The sequence below is a fragment of the Protomyctophum parallelum genome (assembly GCF_964188405.1).
Source record: "Protomyctophum parallelum genome assembly, chromosome: 14".
In the NCBI taxonomy this organism is placed as follows: Eukaryota; Metazoa; Chordata; class Actinopteri; order Myctophiformes; family Myctophidae; genus Protomyctophum; species Protomyctophum parallelum.
The window spans coordinates 22,532,906-22,556,348 of NC_139709.1; the positions used below are offsets into that span (position 1 = coordinate 22,532,906).

Genomic DNA, 23,443 nt, shown 5'->3' on the forward strand with positions numbered 1-23,443 from the left:
ACTACGGAAACCTAAACGCGACAAAGGGGGAAGATTTAGCTACGCCCACTATAACGCAACATAACCCCAGCGCCAGATTTACAACATCAACATCAACAGTAGTCCAACCTCACCTCAGTGCAGTGTGAACACAACGATGACCAGCAGTGACCCGCGGCGGTTAGATTTGTGAGTTAAAATAGTAATTTATATTATTGTGCTTTCGCAGCTGTTGCTCCATAACAAGTTTCCGACTCGACCAACGTCGTTTCTTTCTGTGTAAGTTACATTCATACCAGCAGTCCAGCACAATATAATGATTGCTGCTCGATCCCCCCCGAGACGATCGAGTGGAGGAATTCAAAACTTTGAGCAGTTTATAATGATTATTGTTGACAGACTGTTGTAATGACTCGAGCCAGCACAGCAGTCTACGTACGCATTTCTGACTAGTAATGTTGTGTTTTTCTCATCGTAGAAATTTGATAGGCTGGAGGAACACATTGATCTGACCCCTCACCCTGAATTTGATATACTGTAAAGTCCGAAGGCCAGTAGGGTGTTTATTTGTGGACACGATCGAGTTTATTTGTTAACCCCGGGTTGAAGGAGACAGACAAGTGATAAATCATGGGTGGCCTGCTGTTGGAAGCACACCAATAATTTCGACAGAGGTCTGGACTGGATATTGCTGCAATGATTCGTCACTCTGTTCACTCTGATTCCGAGAGGAATGGATTAAAAAAAGAAAGTTTCATTGTATCAGTGGATGTGGGGACATCCTCCATCAGATGCCATGTTTATGACAAGGAGGCAAAGATTCGAGGGTCATGCACCAGAAAGGTATTGTCTCACACACACACACACACACACACACACACACGTCACAGTCACACACACACACACACACACACACACACACACACACACACACACACACACACACACACACACACACACACACACACACACACACACACACACACACACACACACACACACACACACTAGTAGGCCTACACAACAAAGTGCTCATGTTTTACTGCATGTGTTTTTGGAGGTGGTTCTGCTGTATCCAGAGACAGGCTTCGTGGAGATGGACCCCGAGGATCTGTGGAAAGACTTCATCACCGTGGTCAAGAGTGCTGTGCTCGGTACACTAGGAACATTACTATTTGTGTGTCTCAAAAATTCTGTGCTGTAATAATAATGACGGCTATCTGATTCTTCTCACACAGCTGTGTGTGTTTATGTGATATACAGATGCGGGTCTACAGATGTCTCAGATGAATGCCATCGGTATATCCACTCAAAGAAATACCTTCACAACGTGGGATAGGTATCTAACTATGTATTTTTTGTTCTTAATTTGGACGAGGACTTTTTTCAGGGATGGGTTAGCCTGGGCACCATTTCATTTAGGGTATATGATCCTGTCGGAAGCGGATGATATCGTTACGTCATGTTGTAGTATTGTTTTGTAGTCGACAGGCAGGAACAACAGACGGCAACTAACTTTTCCCTCAAACCGGTTTTTCTCAATAAAAGCTACAGGCTACGAGAGCTTTTATTGAGAGGGAAAAGGAAGTTGCCGCCACCTGTTGTTTCTGCCTGTCGACTACAAAACAATACTACAACATGACGTAACGATATCATCCGCTCCCGACAGGATCATACAGACTTGAAACAGAGACCAGGCTTTCCTCCGAGGTGGTGGAAAGCCTGGTGAGGCGAGGTTAGGGATGGATAGATATAGATAGTGTACTGGATATCTTAAACTCACAATCAAAGTGTAATGAAGTTGAAGTCCAGATCAAGGAAAGGTTTAAAAGTGTTGAGAACACAATCACGGATTTATTACAAGAGAGCTCCTGGAGAATGACACAACACCAATGTATCATGACATCTCCCAATTACAAGTTACTCTTATACAATTCGAGAGTTCCCAAAATAAAAACACACATGGTTGAAAAGCAACAAGACACTCCTTTAACACATGGCCTTATATGGCTGTTCTTCCAGTCTGTTAGAATTCACACAAATAGGCTTTTGACTGCTGGTAACAGTTGAAATAGTATTTACCCGCTGTTATCTTACATGGACTGAAATGTCATTTTTCCATTACAATAGATAGATAGATAGAAAGAAAGTTGGAAAGATACTTTATTAATCCTGTAGGAAATTTGTTTTGAAGCAACAGCTTCAGTGCAATACATACCGATTATCAGTAAAATTAAAAAAAGAAAATAATACATTCTGTGAAAAATAGAATGCAGTAAAAAAAAAATGTTTAAGGCCTAAATTAAAAAGCAATGCAGCTGTAATAATATAATAGACCCAGATGAGATTAGCTGACCAACCCCCTCCTGGCTAGTCTCCCCTCAAGGGCCCCAGTGCTTCATTGTACAGTCTAATCTCTAATGGCCCTTCGGTTAACGGAGTTCCCAAGTCTAGTGTGGTCAGGGTCAACATGCATAGTACTGGTTAGTTTGTCTTTCTGTGCTTATGCCTAAAGAGAGTCCTTGCATGCCAGATTGATGGTGTGCTTGTTATGCAAAACTGTCAGAAAAAGACTTGTTAGCTGCATATGATATTATTAAGACTCCTTAGACTAGACAGAAACTAATAAAATAGTATTTATTGTATTTTAAATGCTCAAAGAGCTCAGGGGTGAATAAAATTCCTAGTGCCTATTATGGAAGAAAGAAATCCAGTTATTTGTTGAATCCAACCGCATCAAAAACAAGCACATCCTTTCGAATGCCCTGTACCCAAAGCCCATGGGCCTGCCCTGCAGGCCTGCACCCTGATCTAACTCACTGTGCTCCTCTCAGTGTTGTGTCGCTTCTTTGTGTCCTAAAAGAAGTTCCTCCTCATTTATTTTCTCTCCATTTCAAAGCCAGGCCCAGGAGGCCTAGCGTGGTAAATCACAACGAAACAATAGGTGTGACATGGCCTTTCATTATATAGCATCATTGATTAGGGTTGATTCATTCAAAGGCAGGCCGTCAGGGCAGCATGAATTCCGTTTGTATCCGAGCATAGGCATGGCTGAGGCATGGTAACGCCCCGCCTGCCTGTGATTGGTCTACTGACACTGCCCGTCTTGACTGTCCTCCGAGATGCAGGTTACTCCGTGGTGAGATTGAGAAATAAATAATGGGCTACAAGAGAATGACAGCTTGACACGTGCGACACGAGCCTTGTAAGAAGAGGCAAATGTATTGTTTATGCCGTTTGCTTTGATACTGTTGATTATCGTGTATTAATCTAATTATAGTAAACTAATACTATTACACTAAAAAGGATAAAGATGAAGGGAAAATAGACCTTTTTATAGTACAATAATGTTTCAAGTTTACACATACAAACACGCGTCAAGGCAAGGTGTTTATGATCCCTTTAACAAAAGGAACTAACACCTTCCAATCTAAATGATTACAGATAGAAATGAATAAGGAAATAATAGCAGCCATACAATCATGAATGCTAAATCCGTATTTGACTGTCCAATATTGCCATAACACGCTCGTTGACGCACAAGGCCGTCAGCTACTCAATTACTTGGCGACACCTCATGAGTCTGAACAACTTGTTGGTGCACTACCCCTCCGTCCAACCTGTCCATCCAGCCGCTCCAATCTCGCACTTGGTGGTTATCAGCATGTATCAGCGTGCTTATTTACTTTGCTGGTCGGTTGGGGCATTTTCCACATTGTACAAACTAAGTCGTATCAACCCTGGGGTTGATATGGCAGCTGACCCTTTATCCTACTGTGCTCCCTTTTTATAATCGAGCCTAAAATAATTGTCAACTTTGGGGGTGTCAAAGAGATCTTGATGGGGGCACTCAGAAAAAATAAGAACACAATAATGAGACAGACACAATTCAGACTTATACTATACTTTAATACTTAGAAGTATTACAATTAGAATTCAGGCTCTTAATTCAGCCCCTTGCCTACAGACCTCAGGCTGCGAGGAGGGCCGTGAGGGGGCAGGAGCTCCGTGATATAGCTAGGGGCAAGACCTCTTCGAGCCTTAAAGGAGATTAAAATAATTTAAAAATCAACTCTATAGTTGACCAGAAGCCAGTGAAGTGACATCAAGACAGGGGTGATATGATCACGCTTTTTGGTGTTGGTTAAAAGCCTAGCGGCGGCATTTTGCACTAATTGCAAGCGGGAGAGTGATTTTTGGGTTAAACCTGAGTAGAGAGCGTTACAGTAATCAAGATGGGACGTGAAATGCCTGAATTACCTTTTCGGCGCTAGACAGGAAGGACTTGATTGAAATTGAGCATTAAAATTAAGGTCCATTAGAACACCTAGGTTCTTTGCAGTGGATTTAACATTTATGGAGAGGTTGGCAAGATTGTCTTTTAGAATTTGGGTGGATTCTGGAGTGCCGAAGAGGATTATTTCTGTTTTATCTGAGTTTCGTAGAAGAAAGTTTTGAGGCATCCAGGAGTTTATGTCCACCAGACAGGCTTTCACACTGTCACACTGTCAATAGGATACACAACCTGACTCAACTCAAGCCAGACAGTCTTCAGCTTACTTTAAGTACACACACGCCTTCAGGATCAGGTGGATCTTATCCATAGTCCATACAGGAACACACAGTTGTTACAACTTGTTGAAACACAACTGAAACAACATATCTCATAAGAAACAGCTGTAAGTAGAATGTTTTGGCTTCCTACATACTCATAAACTATGAGTTCCCTTAAATGAATAACATAATGAATAACATGACTTATGTCTTATTCCAAAATACCTCGACAGGGGAAATGCACAATTCATTGTAAAAAATATATATTCAATTTGGTGACTGGCTACCATTCAATGTATTATAATTTCAATTCACCCAAAGCAGTGTGTTCGTATGGTTTTATATACAGTCTAGGTCAGCATGACGGTGATATCACTGACGCATAGTTTTATTCGAGCCTCAATTGTATATCTTTTTTTTTTTTTATATATTTTTTGTCCCACGATTTTGTAACCCATTTTTCACCCCTGTGTCAATCATCCTGTGATGTGATCCTGGGCTCTACACACCCTCCGCCAACCTAGGGAGAGCAACGGACTTAACTCATGCTTCCTTCATGCTTGAGTGTCCAAGTTGCTCCTTTACACCTGACGGGGGGAGTTTCCCTGTTTTGACGTAGCGCGTGGAAGGAGCACGTTATTCCAACCAGTTCCTTTCCCCTCCATCAGGCGTCCCGGCTGGCCAGGGGGAGGCAGATTAGAGACCAGGATTACTGCATGTTTTTGTGAGGGTACCTACCCTAGGGGACACGGGGAGAACATGCAAACTACACACAGAAAGGCCCTTTCGCCAACCCCGCCTTCGGGTATGGGCACTGATGACGCGGAGGAGGAAACACGCCGCCAGCACCCACAGCGCCCCGAGCGGGAATCGAACCCAGGACCTTCTAGCTGTGAGGCGACAGCACTACCAACTGTGCCACCGTGCCCCTCAATTGTATATCAATGATTGAGTGTGCTGTCACTACAAGCTACAAGCTACAGCTGCGTCTAATGCGGCCGCCGCCCTATTAGCAATCAGCGACAGCCGCAACCTGTCAGCCGCGCCCTTTATAAACGCCACTTGAACTTAGCCCTGACACTGGCTGGTTCACCCAAGAACGCTCGGACAGCGTATGTCGACAGCTTGGCGCTGGATGGTAAGTCCACACTCCTCTCGGTACCGGATCCCTCGTCGCTAACTAAACTCACTGTTTGATTGTTTGTACCGCAACTCAATTCTGTCTTGTATTCCACTTCATCAGGCTTGTAGGAGTGGGGCTGAAAGCACACACAGGAGTGTGTGCCCCCCATAAATAAGTGACGAGTGGAAAGCCGCACACATACCTGGAAACCCACCTGACTTGGTTCGGGGACGAGTAGCAGAAGACGGGACCCTCGTATCGACTGGCAGTCCACCGCACGTTAAGGTCACTGTAAGACAACCGTTCTCTCAATATCACACGTTTGGCTAAGAAGAGGCACTCACAGACGCTTGAGAAGCTAAGGATAATAAGAAGACTTGTGAATGAAGAAAAGCACCATGTTGATGTTTACTGAAGAGAAGACGTTTAGTTAAAGTGTCACGTTAACCCTGAAGATTGTGAAAGAAGAAGACCTTGTTGATGTTTATCGAAGAAAGCATGTTCTAGTTAAAGTGTCACGTTAACCCTGTGAACGAAGACAGGCCCGTTGTGTTCAGTTAACTCCTTAAAAGACTTTAAGTTGGCGCGAGCCCCCCCTTACACCGGTGAAGGAAGACCGAGACTGTGATTAGAAATATAGTGCTCTTTTCTGTTAACCCACTGGTTGCCTTTGACGTACCGCTACGGCGACCCCAGTATATAGAGATAAATCAGAATATAAATGCTTGTGCACCTACCTGTTGGCCAAGCCTAAGGGGCCCTAGGTTATGTACTCACCCGGTCCCAATCCAAGTACTTTTACTCTGATTACTCACACAAATGTATCCGAGTACTTCTCTTCTATGCCCTGTGGATAGAGAAAGTTACCCAACACCGTACCTACCTCCGGGGGAGCCTCCTGGCACCCTCTGGACCCTGGAAAAGAAGAAGAGGAAAGTTATAGAAAAGTCTAGTTGGTATATAGCCTAGACCGGAGTCTCAGGCCCCAACCCTTACTTTGTGCTCTGACCGCTTGCTAACACCCCTCTCATCCTCTGCAGCGACGTTTCAATCCAAGGAGGCCTGACTTCAAGGAAGAATGTTGTCTCATGCATTATCTGATGTGACTTTTGTCTGACATTATCTGAAATAAAACAAGGTGCGCCACCGTGTGTCAAACCCTTGATACTGCATTCTGACTCCTGATTCCCACCCGACCTCCCACAGTTTACACACACACACACACACACACACTCACTCTCATACTCTTACTTCTCACAAATGTTGCACATAAAATTCAATTTAATTTCACATTCTGGTAAATGCGGTAGTCTCTCGAGACAGACAGTTGACTCACGTCAAATTCAAAGGAAAAGAGTACACTGTTTGTCCTTTTATTTGGTTCTCAGAATGGCCTCGTAGTGACTAAATACGTTTGTTTGATAGTTGCCATACACTGGACTTCATCCACGTATAAAAGAACACTGCTTTTTTTTGACATTTTCATCTACTAGGACCACAGGGGTGCCTTTTCATAACTTCATTAGCTGGCAGGACCTGAGGGCCGCAGACCTGGTGAGATCCTGGAATAGCTCGTGTACCATGAAAGTAAGTGTGGGTGTGTGCGTTTGGAATTATTTTTCACTTAAATCATATACGTTGTATGTCACACCTGATCTAATGTACAAGCTCACAATGCTTCGTAACGTGATGTATTGGTACTTGTGAGCTTGTAGATCTGTTATATTTGCCTTTAAAAAATCTTTAGGGGGACTTTTTGGCCTTTATTTCGATAGTACAGTGGAGCTTGACAGGAAACGGGGGAGACGGTTGGCGAGTGACACGCAGCAACAGTCAGTGTCCGCCAGGCTCTGGAATCGAACCGGGGTTTCGCTGTCAGGCTACTGACCGTGTCCGCCTGCAGAGCCTGGCAGGCCAGGCCCCCTGTCCTGGCAGAGAAATGGAAAATAATAGATTTTAACAGACTTTGAGACTTGAGTCCAATGTCAAACTTTCATCTGCATTTGCCATTGTCTCACCCTTCCTACCCCATATCCCGGAATCAAAACAGGAAGGAGCAGTGCCACTCCACCTTACACTGAAATGTTGAGTCAATCGTGGACTCTAGTAGAGCTGGGGCGGTATCCCTCAGGCGTGTGGGGGTGGGTGTGGGTAAATTAACACAGTGAATTTTACTGTTGTGTAGCATAGCCCAATGTTTTTGCCTGAGAGGAATTTGCTTGAAAACTTTAAACGATAATATTTCATTGGAAAAAGTGCAAGTTGAATGCTGGTCATGATGTCAATTAATTACATGTAGCTTTTTTCTTGTCTTTGTCATGATCACAGGCACTCCATGGTGTGATGAAGACGCTCTACTTCATGTCCGGACAGAAGCGTTTCTTGGCTCTTAGCGTTATAGTCTTCTACACCCAACACGTGATTTTCAGACTCGTATGGGCTCTTACACATTATAAACAGGTGCGTGCGTGTGCGACCTCCAAAATATAAATGTACTCTCAATCTGGGAACCCAGCGGCAAAATAATGGAAGAAACTACACCCTTTTGCTCAAATCTGTTCTTGAGAGATTACAGAATATGTGAAGAATCTATCCCCCCTAGTATGTACAAAAATGTACAGTCAATCTACCATAATTTTTCGTTATTTTCCTGGAAGTTCTAATAAGTCTTATAGAATACTGATCTTTAGCAGTGTACAAATAGTACAGTAAGTAATAGTAAGTTTAGTTGGATCATCATCATTAGACATGAATGTATCTTAAAATGTGCTCTATTAAATGTACATTTTATTATAGTGAAACTGCATCTTTATTCAAATATAATATTATAACGGAGTACAAAATAGTCTGCAATGTCACCAGGCGGAAAGACTGACAAATTAAGAAAATGTGTTTTCTTGCAACTGCATTCGGAAATTCAGCCCTACTGACATAAAGGCCAGTCCACACCAATGCAACTAGTCACAACTAGGAGTTGCGATTAGTTGCATTGGTGCGGCCTGGCCATAACATCTCATACTCAACAAGAGGTTTTTCTCTCCACTCAGCTAAGGCAAGCTGTGGCTGAAGGCAACTGTTGCTTTGGCACAATAGACACCTGGCTCCTCTACAAGCTCACCAAAGGTACTGTATGTCATTGTTGTGTTATTAGATATTATTACTGTGCACAAAGATGCTAACGCACACCAAAGTCCTTTTTAGCGGTGCCGCCCCACAGCAGCACGCATCAGTTTAAGACAAATAAATCCCTTCCCTGATGAAGGCTTAACCGCCGAAACGTTGGATTCGTTTGTCTTAACCTGCTGCGTCCTAATAAAGTATTGGCACTCTGGCTATTGGCGTGTGTGGCCACTGTCTTGTTTTTTCAAGATTCCCTCATTAGTTATTATTAGACCTACAGTATATACTCTCTTCCCTTGTGGATGTTAGCCCTATTTTTCCTTGTGAAAAATATTTAATATGAAATGTGAATGGCCGTGGGTATCAATACAATGACTGTGACTCCATTCCACATAGCCAGTTACTAGATAAATCATTTACTGGCCTAGCGGAGCCGTCCTGAAAACCTGTTGCCCCCGCGACCCGACTACGGATAAGAGGTTGAAGATGGATGGATAGATATTTTACACTGCCATACAGATTGGACAAAATTCAATTTTATTTGTTAACAAAAGGTTCATAGTGAGGCTGTAATCTTCAAGTAAAATGTCATTATGATGACAGCTCTAAACCTGGTTAGCCAAACTGTGTTAGAAAACATGTAATGTGGTTTCAGCTGACTGTGGCAATTTACAGTCAAGCCCTAGTCGGTTGTTCTTTGTGTTGTAAATTTCACAAATTTCATCAACATTTGGAGCCCTTGACTGAGTGTTCCTTTTGTATTCCCAGTCTTGCATCATGATCTGGCTGAAATTCCACAGAAATGTGTCCCTACAGACTAGCTAACGCCTGTGAAATGAGCTTCTGCAAGGGTTTCTCTGGAGTCACTGTGTCACTTCATGTGTTTTCAGGACGTGTCCATGCCACAGATTATTCCAATGCCAGCTCCACGGGCATGTTTGACCCCTATCAGGTATAGTGGTATTCATATGTGGTATTTTATGTCAGTAAGGGGATGTATACATGTGTGCAGTGGTGGAAAGTAACTAAGTACATTTTCTCACTGTACATAGTTCAGTACTTTTAAGTTAACTTTCTTGATTCTTCTCATTCTTTTTTTCCCTCTTCTTGTCAGGTTTTTGCCATGTTGATGGGAGGTGTCATATTGCTATGTTAATAAGGGCTTGATTATATGTGGCATATAGGCAATTTTTAGCTTTTATGCCTTTATTGATAGTTACAGTGAAGATTGACAGGAAAGAGGGAGGGAGAGACATGCAGCAAAGGTCGTCATGAACGGGACTCGAACATGCGACGAGCTGTCAGGCCAGAGCATATATGTGGCATGCGCCTGGACCACTAGGCCAGAGGGCGCCCCAATATTGGCATAATGAATAGATCCTGGAATGCTAAATGTGGTCAAAGATAGAGCAAGTCGTTTATGGACATTATTGGGGGAGAAAAAGACTTACATTTATTGAACAGGAAGGATTTAAACCACACCTTGTGGAATGTGTTTTCAACAGCACCCCCCTCATATAAGTCTCCCAGTGTGAGAATTGCTTTATCTACATCAAACACCCGACAGGTTTCTCTCCGTTTCTTGTAAATATTTATAAAGGGATATAACGGGGTGAGAATCGGCCTGGGGTGAACTCTATAGACAAACTGGAAAGGGGGTGGATAGGACATTAAATAAATCTCTCAATCTCAAACCAGGGCAGATTCCTCTCAGGGGGCAGAACGCACTGAGCTACTGTATGTATTGTAACATACAACTTAGGTAACTCCCCACCCCCTCTTTCTACAGAAAGCTGATAAGAAGGGTTTGGTGGAGAAAATAATTTATCCTCTACTCTGAGAAAGACAATATATTTTGAAACGTTTTTAATACATGTTTACATCGTAAGAGCTGTGTGGCCTCATCCTTTTCAACATTAATACCTGTGTGTGTGTGTGTGTGTGTGTGTGTGTGTGTGTGTGTGTGTGTGTGTGTGTGTGTGTGTGTGTGTGTGTGTGTGTGTGTGTGTGTGTGTGTGTGTGTGTGTGTGTGTGTGTGTGTGTGTGTGTGTGTGTGTGTGTGTGTGTGTGAATTTCTTCACATAGTTGTGCTGGAGTGGACCCATATGTTCTTTTGTTTCGATTCCTGTCTCCATTCTCCCTAAAGTACAGGACACAGGGTGAGTTGGTCATCTTATATCATACAACAACAGAATCCTGTGACATATTGTAGGCCATTTTTATTCAGTGGTGTGAGGTGACATTTATTCTTGGTAAGTGTATAACTTTAACACTGGTTTATTTCCTCTTCACCATGAGATCTAGTGTAAAGAGGGAACTGAACGTCACATGGACATTCATTTAGTCTATCATTAAGTCCCATGACACATTCTCTTCTCTCTCTTGTGCATTATACACCAGCCATCAGTTTGGATTTGCAGATGCCTCCATCTTCGGTGTTGCCATTCCAATCATGTCTCTGGTGAGTGCCTCTCCATTTGAAAAGTACTGTGCCACACTTATCAACATTCAAAGGGCATTACTATAACGAGCTGTTGTGTGTCAAAACAAGCCAGCTCTCCTCTGCAACACCTTCTCACTGTTCAATTGCCTATTAAAACTCTGTACCTGCTACCTGATTACAACAGTAATATTACACCAGATATTCTACCGTTAGAAATAGTCATCAAGTTTCATAAGTAAGCTAAGAGGTTGTTGCGCGTCATCATACCAAAACCTAATGTTCTCATGGAAGACAGTTTACTGGTCCTTAATTAGGCTACGCGCTGCTATATTATTATTATATCACAACAACATAATGTTATATCATTGACCTAAATGGCGTTATATCAACAATGATTTTCTTTTAAAGGTTGGGTTTGTCTTTTTCAGAAATTATGTGGGAAATAAATGTGGAAAACTTTAGTTAAACAGCAGAGTGACACATTACTTTACTATCATCTTCTGATACTTTAATGTTTTGACATGAAATAATACTGTACTGTCAACATGTAGCGTTTTGTTTCATTAACGCAATCGTGACTGCTGCTGCTGCCCGCAGACCACACATGAACGGTAAAGATACCAAGTATTGGATAGTGATGTCACTGTTATGCTACACAACACGGAAGTAACACGGACTCGAAGCCGTTTATAAATCACAGTCACTGACACGACCGCTGACGAATCCTTGATATTTTCATTCGAACGGACAGAGTCAAATTTTCACCACTGTTCGGAAAATCCTTGTGAAGCTCGGGAAACAGTTTCCAGTAATTAGATTTTGGGTAGGCAAGATGCGTGTCCCCCCTCCTCCCCACACAATCAGAAGCACAGTAAGCACTAAAGATTAGAGTAGGAACAAAGGTAGCCTGAAAGGCTGCATTTGCATTCCAATGGGTGATTGAGGGTCGCGCTCTATGCGCAACGGCCATCGAACCTTTATAGTGCTGGATCATAATGACGTGACAACAAGATATGAGACATGATAATGACTAATGCAGCAAGGCTGTATTAGTTTAAGATGAATTATCTTATCTTTAAGATTCATTATCTCTACTACATGGCCTGCATGCCCTTGTGTAAAACATACACATCTACGTACATCTACTTGTTTATCTATTTGAATCCTTGATAAACAGCATCATGTTGTACACCCAAAAGCTAATTTCCTGTAAGCTCATATACCGTAGTGTCTACAACTCTATACATGTTTTATGCAATCTCTTTAACTGCAGCAGAGCCGCTGAAATTCCCAAAACAGCACATTCTCTTTCTCTCCCCTAGTCCCTCCATACTGACACAAGCTAAAAAGTGAGTGGACTTTGTTCGATTGTCGATGGTATATTAAGGCTGTGTTCACACATTTCTGGGTGGAAAAAGCACTGCCCAAAGTGCTTTTTTGCCAATAAGAAAAAAGACTACCCCTGTACATTGCAACGGACACCTCAGCTGCTTTTAAGTGCAACCCTAGCAACCCTGTCCGCATGACCCCTAGAGCAGTGTTTCCCAACCTTCTTTTGTCCCAGGGAACACTTTTCATAGCCTAAAAATCTCAGGGGAACACCTAGATATACGGGGGGGTGTGTGTGTGTGTGTGTGTATATATATATATATATATATATATATATATAGACACACAGGTTGGGAAACGCTGCCCTAGAGCACATAATTTACATTTTGTTTTTTAACAATGAACCATAGCGAGAACTGGCTTCTTCCTTTAGCTTTGGCTTTTCAGAGTAAAGAGGAAGAAGCGGTCAACCTTTATTTCACAACATGTACTTTTGTTAGTCTCCATCTCTGCTGTTGTGAGAAGTTGCCCTCCTCTTAAGCGGTCTTGGTTTGCCGATGCAATCTGGTGAACGATGACGTCATATAAGCATTATCTGACAAGTTCCACTGTTTTCAACTGCTGAAAGTGCTCCGCTCTACCAAGAACAAGTTAACTTGGACATTGCAAGTGTGGTTGCACCGACCACACTGAAGAAACAGTGTGGGCCCGAGTAGTTCAGTATTATGATGATTTGTGATGATGATGTAATGACCCACATGACCTGAGGGTGAGAAGCGACCAGTCACGTGCACGCATCCGCCTGGGTGACGGCAGCCTGCTGGGCGAGCGCTGGCGCTTTAGCATGGGGGTCAGATCAACATGAAATTAATTCTGTACTGGCCATATATGGAGCGCGTCTTGAGTGTACAGGGTTTGATGAGGTCAGATCAACATATGGAATGTCAGAACAGGAAGAACGGGTGGGGGTGGATCAACATGGAATGTCCAGACCATGTCAGCTCCATATATGGAGATCTAAGGGTTTGAGGTCAGATGTAGAGTTGCTGGCCGGATCCATACATGCAGATTTAGGTGATGATCCAGTCTTCTCCATGTATGGTTATCCAGGGTTAGATGAGGTCAGTGTCGTCCTCTTCATATAGAGATTGGAGATGGCCATATATATGGTAGCGTGACATGTCACGAGGCGTGATGTCACGAGGGCGGCAGTGGTTCAGGGGTAGAGTGGCCGGATGGTAACCACAAAGGTTGCCAGTTCACTAACTCTGGGCTCCCCCAGAGTTACTGTCGAAGTGTCCTTGAGCAAGACACAGAACCCCTAATTGCTCCTGGTGTGCTGGTTGGTGCCTTGTATGGTTTCCTATTATCTATGTAAAGCGCCTTGGATAAAGGTGCTACTGTATATAAATGCACAATTTACCATTTAGATTCACACAAAGGTTGCCAGTGTTAACATTTTTCCACTTTCCTATGTGAGAAACGAGTCCAAGTTCCACATGGGATTCAGACTATTCTTGTATTACATGTCCTGATCCTGAATCAGCTGTGCAACGTGCTACATTTCCTACAATCTGATCCAGGGGAAACTAAACAAGTTTCAAATCATCTTAAGGATGTCTAATTGATAATACAACAGTGTCGGCTACAGTGACGTGAAATGTGAATTGACCGCATCTGAAAGTTTGCCCGTGTCTCTTTGTGGTAGATGGCCGACCAGCAGGCGGCCATGTTTGGAGAGTGCTGCTTTGACGTTGGTGATGTTAAGGTCACCATGGGAACAGGGACCTTCTTGGACATCAACACTGGGAACCAGCCGCACACATCTGTAACTGGTAAAACCAAATAAACTCTCTCTCACTCACTCACTCACTCACTCACTCACTCACTCACTCACTCACTCACTCACTCACTCACTCACTCACACACACACACACACTCACACACTCTGTTTTTATATTAAGATTTGCAGTGCAGTAGCTAGTCTGTTTTATGTGTGAAGGTTTATACCCTCTTGTGGGGTGGAAAATTGGCGAAGAAGTGGTATATCTGGCAGAAGGCAATGCAGCCGATACGGGTACTGCTATCACGTGGGCACAAAAGCTGGGTGAGTCTTTTTGATGTGAAGAATCTTTACAGATAATGTTGTAAGTAACAAAGGTAGATACCGGTAATAAACAGAAAAATCCTTAGTGTTCTCTGAGAATTATAAAAGGTTAAATTAACACTTTCTCTATTTATAGTAACAGGGTTTCCACGTGTCCTGGGAAACCTTTCCTTTATTCAAAATAAATAAAGTTTTGGAAAATAAGTAAGAGTAGACTAGAGGTTGTTTAAATTAAAGCTACCTGGCAAATTGTGTTTGCTCCTGATTGTGCCTGATACACAGTTCAGGACCAGAGGAGACCGCACTTTTGCCCTTTCCCTAACACAAACATTAAATGCCATTAACAATACAAATAATTAAATTTTTCAAGTTTGTTTAGTCACCGTTTGTTTTACATCACCATTACATCACCTAATCAACATGAGTTAGATTTTAATATATTAGCGCCCCTCACTTCACACGGGTGTGATCTTTTGATATGTTGCTCTGTTTTGACACTTTGTTTTAATGCTTTTCCTTCCTTTTTTCTTTTATCTGTCTTCTTATCCTCTTCAATTTTTTTTGCCTCTATGTATTTTAGTATGCTCTGTGATGTGAAGCACTTTGGTTTGACCTCTGTCGTTAGAAATGTGCTATACAAATAAAGTTTTATTTGGATGTCTTGAATCTGCCCCTTGAAACCTGTAATGTAGGCTAATGTGTGTCCATACTGACTACATAGGGATTTCACCCCAAACTTAACATACATCTACGTATCAACACACAGAGCTGTTCTCTGATGTGAAGGAGAGCAGCGCCATGGCCTCCAGCGTTCCAAACTCAGATGGAGTGTGTTTTGTTCCTGCCTTCAGTGGTCTGCAGGTGTGTAGTATACATGTTGTGTCTGAGATTTTAAGTGTTCTCTTGTACCCGTGATCTGTGTCCTGAAGCACTTGTTGAGTTTTCCAAGTTTGTGCATCTGTGTATTTGTGTATTTGTGTCCAAGAATTAATTGTAAAATGTGAACGCAAATAATGCAATACAATAATACAACTTTGGTAACTCCCCACCCCCTCTTTCTACTGAAAGCTGATAATTGGGATTGGGATTGGAGGAGAAAATAATTTATCCTCTACTCTGAGGAAGACAATATATTTTGAAACGTTTTTAATACATGTTTACATCGTAAGAGCTGTGCGGCCTCATCCTATTCAACATTAATACTTGCAGTGGTCAGTGTGTGTGTGTGTGTGTGTGTGTGTGTGTGTGTGTGTGTGTGTGTGTGTGTGTGTGTGTGTGTGTGTGTGTGTGTGTGTGTGTGTGTGTGTGTGTGTGTGTGTGTGTGTGTGTGTGTGTGTGTGTGTGTGTGTGTGTGTGTGTGTGTGTGTGTGTGTGTGTGAAAATCGATTGGTTGAGCATTTGGCTGATGCATGTATCGATTTCCCATTGTGTATTTGTTTTTATTTCTGTTCCTTCCGTAATATTGTCACGTCTCTTCTTTCTCTGCTGACCATTATGTGACCTGTGTAAGTGTTTGTCCTTAATTTCATGCACACTAAGACTTGTGAAATAGATTTTTGTAATAGTTCATTCATTGTACCATGTCCAGTTAAGTCATTGACTGCTATGTGTCTACCCACACAGTAAAGTCCTCTGTTAATTTAACTCCATTGGTTACGTTTGTATACTTTCAGAGTTACAAATAGATAAATGAACACCTTCTGTTTTAGTTAACAAGAGGCTTTTGAATTTAATCGTATCTAAAATAACTACGGCAGAGAAGTATCGCCGTAATTCACCTTGCAAGTAATGCTTACATGTTCTTAGCTCTTATGCTACTAGTGTCCGTTAAGTGTTTGAAATGGTGAGTTTTGTGGTGTTTGCAGGCACCTCTGAATGACCCTACAGCATGCACTTCCTTCATGGGCCTCAAACCAACAACAACCAAATGCCACTTGGTCCGTGCAATTCTGGAGTCTGCAGCGTTTAGGTGAGTCACTAGTTTACTAGTTTCGACTGCCCCCCACACAACCACCTATAAAAATCTCAGCACATTCAATGTGTGCTGAAATAACCCATTGTCACCCCAAGGAGGCATTTTGTCCGCTTGGTCGGGTGCCTTTTGTGTCCGATGCTGGCACAGAGAGAATGATCGCCACCCTATCGATGTACAAGTCGAACAGTGCCGAGCGGGCAATCACTTGGCTGTCGCCTCACAAGGATCAATCCTGCTTCTTAGGATGCTGCCGTGTTGTGTGTTTTGTTTTTTTTACTTCCAAAACATGAATCTGTGTAATCCGGTTTGCCATGTTTAGTGTACAGTACTGTCTGCATTCCATCGTCACATAGCAAAACATTCCTGAGTGAGAGATCTATTTAAGACGTTGTAGGCCAGGGTGTTCTATAGAAGTGTATTTATGTCCTCTAGGCTCTAGCATAGATCTAAAGATGCCCCTAGAGGGCATCAGAAAGGAATGCCTGTGGAACTTGACCAACCAGCGAGTGAGATTGTGTTGCTCTGGGCATTTACATCTGACATGAATGTGTGGTTTTCCTGACGCATGCTCATCTTTGCTCACTGATGTCCGTCTTGCTTATGGTGTTCTATTACCTCTAGGGTCAAGCAGCTATATGAGATCATGCTGAGAGAAACTCACATCCCCATCACCAAGATCAGGTATGGCAACACCATTTATCCACCACAGTTTTTGATACTCATTCAATATCTGTTCACTTTATAGTTTATAGTAGGCTACTGCAGGTGTTATGCAGGTAATCAACGGTGTTGCCAGATTTTGCAATGGAAACAAGCAGCCTGGTCTATGAAATTTTGTTATGCTATTTGATTACTCCTCACACACATTGCTTTGTTGTCACTGTATCCTACAAACTCACCTGCCAGTGAAGAGCAGGCCCGGATTAACCAACGGGCTTTAGGTGCTACAGGGCACCAATCGTTCCAGTGAAGCAACAATAACAAAGTTATTTGTACAGTACATTTTTAATTTAAGCCATTTTGCAATATGTGGTCTGCAGCCAGAGTCGATTGCTGTTTGGGAGTCCTGGTCATGGAAAGGTTTGGGAACCCCAACTAGCCAGTGTTCAGAAAAATATATTACCCACGAACAGTCAAACGGTCCATGTGTGACAAAGTTTGATTTGTTCCTACATGGAATGTCGAGTTGGACTTTGAAACAGTCCACTTGTAGTTCTAAAAACTGTATGCCATGATAAGATGTGTCAACAGTAAACACGATGGTCTGCTAAGAGAAGACCTATTTGATTTCTATTGCACATCAGTTCCACGCCCTTCTCCTACTTAAAGGTCAATTGGACCAATTGGTCAATTGGCTTAAACCTTAGCCATGGCAGTCAATTGCCTGGAGTCTGGACCCTAATCAGGTCCCAACATCTTCCACAAGGACCACTGGCTAAGTGAATATGGGCCTTTAGCCACTTCAACTGTAATACTGAGTTGAGCTGAGTCCCCCAAGGCTCTATACTAGGTCCTTTTTTCCCCTCAACACCAAATCTCTTAAGCAAAAATAGTAGATCTACAAGCTCACAATGTGTTGTGAGCTTGTAGATCTGTTATTTTAGTCACATATATATATATATATATATATAAGGTTAAGTCCTTTAAACCAGGGGTTTTCAACAGGTGCCTGACCAATTGCATTTTGTAATGTAGCAAAGTGAAGATTTAGTCATTTCTTCCACAGAACATTGCACTAAACTTTTGTGCTCTGTTCCGTGGAAGTGCTTCAGTGTTGTCAGTTACTGGGAAGTCTGAGGTTAAAAAAATCCACAGAAAAGGGAGTTAGAATCTCAAGAAGGGTAAGTGTACCTGTACCAGATTGCCTGATTGTCATCATTATAGGAAATGTGCCCATATAATCATGTCATCATGTGTCTGTACTGTATATCTGTTAATGAGTTTAATGGAAGGTTGGATGAAGTAAGAGAATGGATTATGGGTAACCGTGGGATGGGAATAGATCTGTGGTTCTCAAAAAAGGAAATGAAAAATGAAAATCTTTTGGCTCTGGTCGACTCGTATATTTCAGTTAAATTATGCCTACACAATTGTTATACAGTATACTTGTGTGATGAATGAAATCAAGCCCTTAACAGTCAGAATTCAAATATTTTGAAATACTGTATTTAAACATATTTTAATACATTTAACAAAGGCATTTATATTTTAAAACATTTTCCCCATGCTGGACTATTATGCCATGGACCACTATAGTAGTCTGTGGACCATCGGTTGAGAAACAGTGGTATGTATAGACATGGGATGTATTGCATAGCAAGTGTTACGAAAGCACTAATCTTAGCCCATATCCCATCCCAACACAACAGTGGTCCCCAGGTTGATTCTTAATCAGGGTGAAAACGAATGCTTTAAACCAACGTTTTCAGAAAGATTGAGCACTGGTCTTCAACTCACGTCGGACAAAGCTGGACGCTCTTTTAGATATCCCGCCTAGCAAGCACACAGAACATTATCTGATTGCAGCCATGGTCCTGTGAAGATAAACAACCACTTGAGGGTATTTATTACACTTCATTATGTGCCTCTATTTGATGCCATTCAGTTTTGATTGATAATGCATTATGGGTATAAGTTTCTCTGGCCAGAGTGATTCTGTTATAGCAAAGAGATTTATTATAATGAAATTCTCTTGCACTCTCTCTCAATCTCTCACTCTCTTTCTCAATACGTCCCTCCCTTTCTCCGTCTCTCCCTCCATAACTCCCTCCCTCATTCCTTCCCTCCCTACATCTCTCCCTCAATCTCTCGCTCCCCCAGGGCGGATGGTGGCGTTTCTTCTAATGACTTTGTCATGCAGCTAACTGCAGACCTGCTTGGCAAGAAGGTAGTTCGACCCAGCCATCATGAAATGTCATGTCTGGGGGCTGCTTTTGTTGCGGGACTGGGAGTGGGTAAGTGCTTCCTTGTACAAGAAATATTGTATTTCCATGGGATTTCACCTGTACAAATAAATAAATGTATTTTTTAATCTAATCTAAATTAATTAAATTAATTTGTCAACCATCTTTATATAAGTATGTTTCCTCTCAAACATATACCAACTTGCATGTCACAAAAGAAAGCACCTCTGTCACCTGCCTGGTGAAGTGAAATTGAAGAAGACCATAAAAGCTGGGGCGTAGTTGAAAATCTATTCATTGCAAAAAAGAAAAGAAAGGGAATTGTCAATCTCTTAGTTGCACCCAACATTGTTCTTGTGAATAACATTTGTTGCTATCGGTTTGTTATTTATAAAGAAGATTGCCATTTGTCCAAATGAGACAGCCTCCACACTAGTACATGAATGCAGGCAGTCAGCCTGTATAATGTGGCTTCACCACTGAACACTGCATTGTGATTTGGACAGCTTTCTTTACAAACAAATTACAAATTCCAAGATACGACAGGGAGGCCACTCTGTTATTAGACTCTTGTTAAGAGTATGAAAAGATAATTTTCTTGGCAAACATTCTAATACATATGCATCTAAAATGCAGTATGTTTGAGAAAGCTGATTCGAAATTGGATCCAGAGAGCGCCTTAGAAAGCTGATGCAAAATTGGATCCAGAGAGTGCCGTAGACATTATGTTGAGTAACATGAAAATAAAGAAAGATGCGGCACACTGATAGTGAAATGAATAGTTAAATTAAAAGAATGACTGGTGCCATTATTTAACATCAGATATCACTGCATTTTGTCTTCAATAATCTGTCTCTGTATCAGACATAAATTGATTGATTAATTGAATACTTTCTTGACACTATTATTAACATGTAGTACAGTCAAAGGTTATGATAAAAGGATAACACATAAAGCCCCAGGGGCTTGTTACCATTGTGGTATGTTGTACTCAATTAATATAATGACAATACAATACAAACATATTGGAAAATCTCAGTAGTGTATTTACAGATACAGGAAGGGTGGGGGGCAGAGGATTCTACTATCAATATGTTGAGAGAGTTCGCAAAGAGACGACTGCTGCAAATAAACGGCTCATCATAAAACTACACTCAAGGTCATTGTGTAACTTGTTGATATCCAATGTCCCCCTGTCGCTCTTAATGCTGAAGGTTTCTGGAAGAGCCTGGAGGAGCTGAAGAAACTTCCAAGCACGGAGAAAGTGTTCGTGCCTCAAGGGACGCCTCAGGTGAACGGAGGTCCTGCAAGCCTGCATGGGCCATATGTCCCAGTCCCACAGAAATGGGAGAGCGCAGTCAGACGCTCCATGAACTGGTACAGCAAGCTGTGAGTGAAATACTGTATGGAGCTAAAGTGTAGTGGCCGTCTTCACACGACGGCCATTTTCCACGTACTGCCCCCTCCATTCCCACCCGTATCTAATGGTTAAGTCACACTGCCCAAGCAATACGCCACAGAATGTCTGTGACACAAATGTGATTTAATTTGACCAATTATTGGGATCTACAATCAAATGCAATCAAATGTAGCCTTTTTTCTTTCACTTGATGCCGTATTTCTTATCGCTCTATGTGATACTGTCGTGTTGTGGCCTGTCCACATGGCGGCGCCAAAGACTTCATTTTACAGTCTTATTTTTGCCTCTTCTTGCCATAGCAACCACACACTGTTACCAGGGACAAGTGTTTTCCTTGCAGATTGAAATTATCCTCTCTTAGGAATCGCATTCCTCCTTTCATCTATGAAGAAACTGATTCCATTGGCAGTGGTTATGCTGGTCTTACTCTTAACTGAGCCTTGTTCTGATCTAGGCTAGATCTAGAATGGAGGTTGCAAGCGCAAATAAGGGATGAGAATTTCTAGCACACTTTGAACTGGGTCAGCTATGCAAGAAACATAGCCTACAGATATTGTTCTTCTTGCCACTTGGCAACATGAGTCTTTTAGGATGCCATGATTCTTGTTTGATCTTTCACAAGACTTTTCAGTTTCACCATTGTAGTAATTATATGTTGTATTTTGTCAATGTGATACTTGGTTACATGTAAATTAACTGGAAATGCAATCTTTATGAAGGGTTACTGCTAAACGGGAAAGCATCAAGCCTGATGTATGCTCACTGTACGATGGTGTAGCTTGTAGGTCTTCTATTTTTGGCGTGTGACACCGTTGTACGATGTATGCTCTAGGTCTAGGACAGTTTAGTATGTATGAACATATACCGCTGAGCAGCATACTAAACATTCATAAAGAAAAAATGTAAATGAATTGGAGGGCATGTACAGTAACAGTAAGCACATAGATTTTATGAGACAAATAGCTTTGCACTACTGTACAAAATAAGACCTCCCTTGGCTATGCACACAAAGAATGAAGAATGAATACACACACACAATCTTCCATATTTTCATATTTTAACCGACTTGACATTTCCTAGATGGGATAGGAACAAGTTCAACAACCTGTAAATACCTTTTTAAATGAAGTCTTGATGGGCATGTCATTTCTCATATGTGAGGGGTCATTAAATGTCGTCTACAAAAGTACATTGTTTACACTACTGAAATTTAGCCAACAGAGGCCACCATTTTGATGTTCTGTTGATGATGTGTTTCCCAAATAGACGATCTACAATGCATTGTGAGCTTGTAGAGCTGCTACTTTTTCCAAATGTTTCCCCCATAATATGGATGCTACTGTACGGTACTGTGGTTAAACTGTCATGTCCCAATTTGTGCTACTTCTACAGCATTATTGTTTATACTGTATATTTGTACCTTTTCAAATCTAAGGGCTAATGTATATTGATTTGCTAGTTGTGCAAAATCCCACTTCACCATGCTGCTTGCCAACACGGAGTCAAAGATACATATTTGAAAGTCATTTTAACCACTTTCAAACTGCCATCCCCATTTTGGGCATGTCATAGCTCACAATGCATGGTGATCTTGTAGATTGTCTGTTTTTGCTTTTGTTTGTTGGGTGGGGGGGATTTTATATTTTAAGTGTTAACATTTGAACTTAATTCATGAATGGAAAATGTGAGACATTGCTAGTTGTGATCAAAGTAACACATGATAAGGATGTACATGTTAACTTGTATTAACACATGACATGTTATGAGTATGTAAACGTTTGGAATAAAAAACGTTATAATGGTGCTGTTATCAGTTTGAAATTCTATTGGGCATCTGATAAAACTAGAGGTTCTGCACATTATGGTTGTAACATAAAAATCCAAGTAAATTGTTAAACATTACCACCAGCTGGTGCTGGTCTGCACTTTGCTATCTGATTGACAATTTAAGCATATACTATAGCGAATTTAGCTCTTAATCCAGAGCAATTTCCAGTGAGCAGGGTATACACAACACAAGCTAAGGTAATTCATCAAATGGATACAGACAGTGTTCCTCAGTAATCTAGGATCAGGTAAACCAAGAACCTATCATCAGTCTAACTTTATAATAATAGCAAAAACATATATGTACATTGAACTGTACAAACTTACTGTATAGGATGCCAGGTCAACAATTTCACATGGCATCTATCTATCTGATTTAGGTAGTCTACTCTAGATCCCCAAGCCGAAATGGACTATCGTGCTGTCGTTGGCTATTTGGCTGTTATAGTGCAGCAGATAAGCAAAACAATCGTTCAGTTTGCGATAAAAGCATGAAATTTGGTACACTTATAGCCAAAGGCATTCTAAAAAGATTTGGATGTGGAGCCATCTTGAATTTTCAACATGGCGCCCATAGCAGCCATTTTTCAAAATGGCCGCCTGCAACAATTGTTTTATTATGAGTGATGGATATAATATGATATTTCAGACTTATTTACCATA

At 41.7% G+C, this 23,443-nt stretch overlaps 1 protein-coding gene across 1 annotated transcript; it reads left to right on the forward strand.

Annotated features, from left to right (window-relative positions):
- Positions 1-118: 118 nt before the first annotated feature.
- On the forward strand, positions 119-22,756 carry gk5 (glycerol kinase 5). Its single transcript, XM_083781262.1, has 17 exons — positions 119-258; positions 458-822; positions 1,040-1,133; positions 1,243-1,318; positions 7,150-7,243; positions 7,985-8,116; positions 8,704-8,779; positions 9,667-9,728; positions 10,862-10,935; positions 11,177-11,237; positions 14,257-14,383; positions 14,551-14,655; positions 15,422-15,516; positions 16,521-16,624; positions 17,252-17,311; positions 19,451-19,584; positions 20,748-22,756. The coding sequence occupies exons 2-17, from the start codon at positions 676-678 to the stop codon at positions 20,924-20,926; spliced, it is 1,620 nt and encodes a 539-aa protein (XP_083637388.1). The 5' UTR covers positions 119-258; positions 458-675; the 3' UTR covers positions 20,927-22,756.
- Positions 22,757-23,443: the final 687 nt, after the last annotated feature.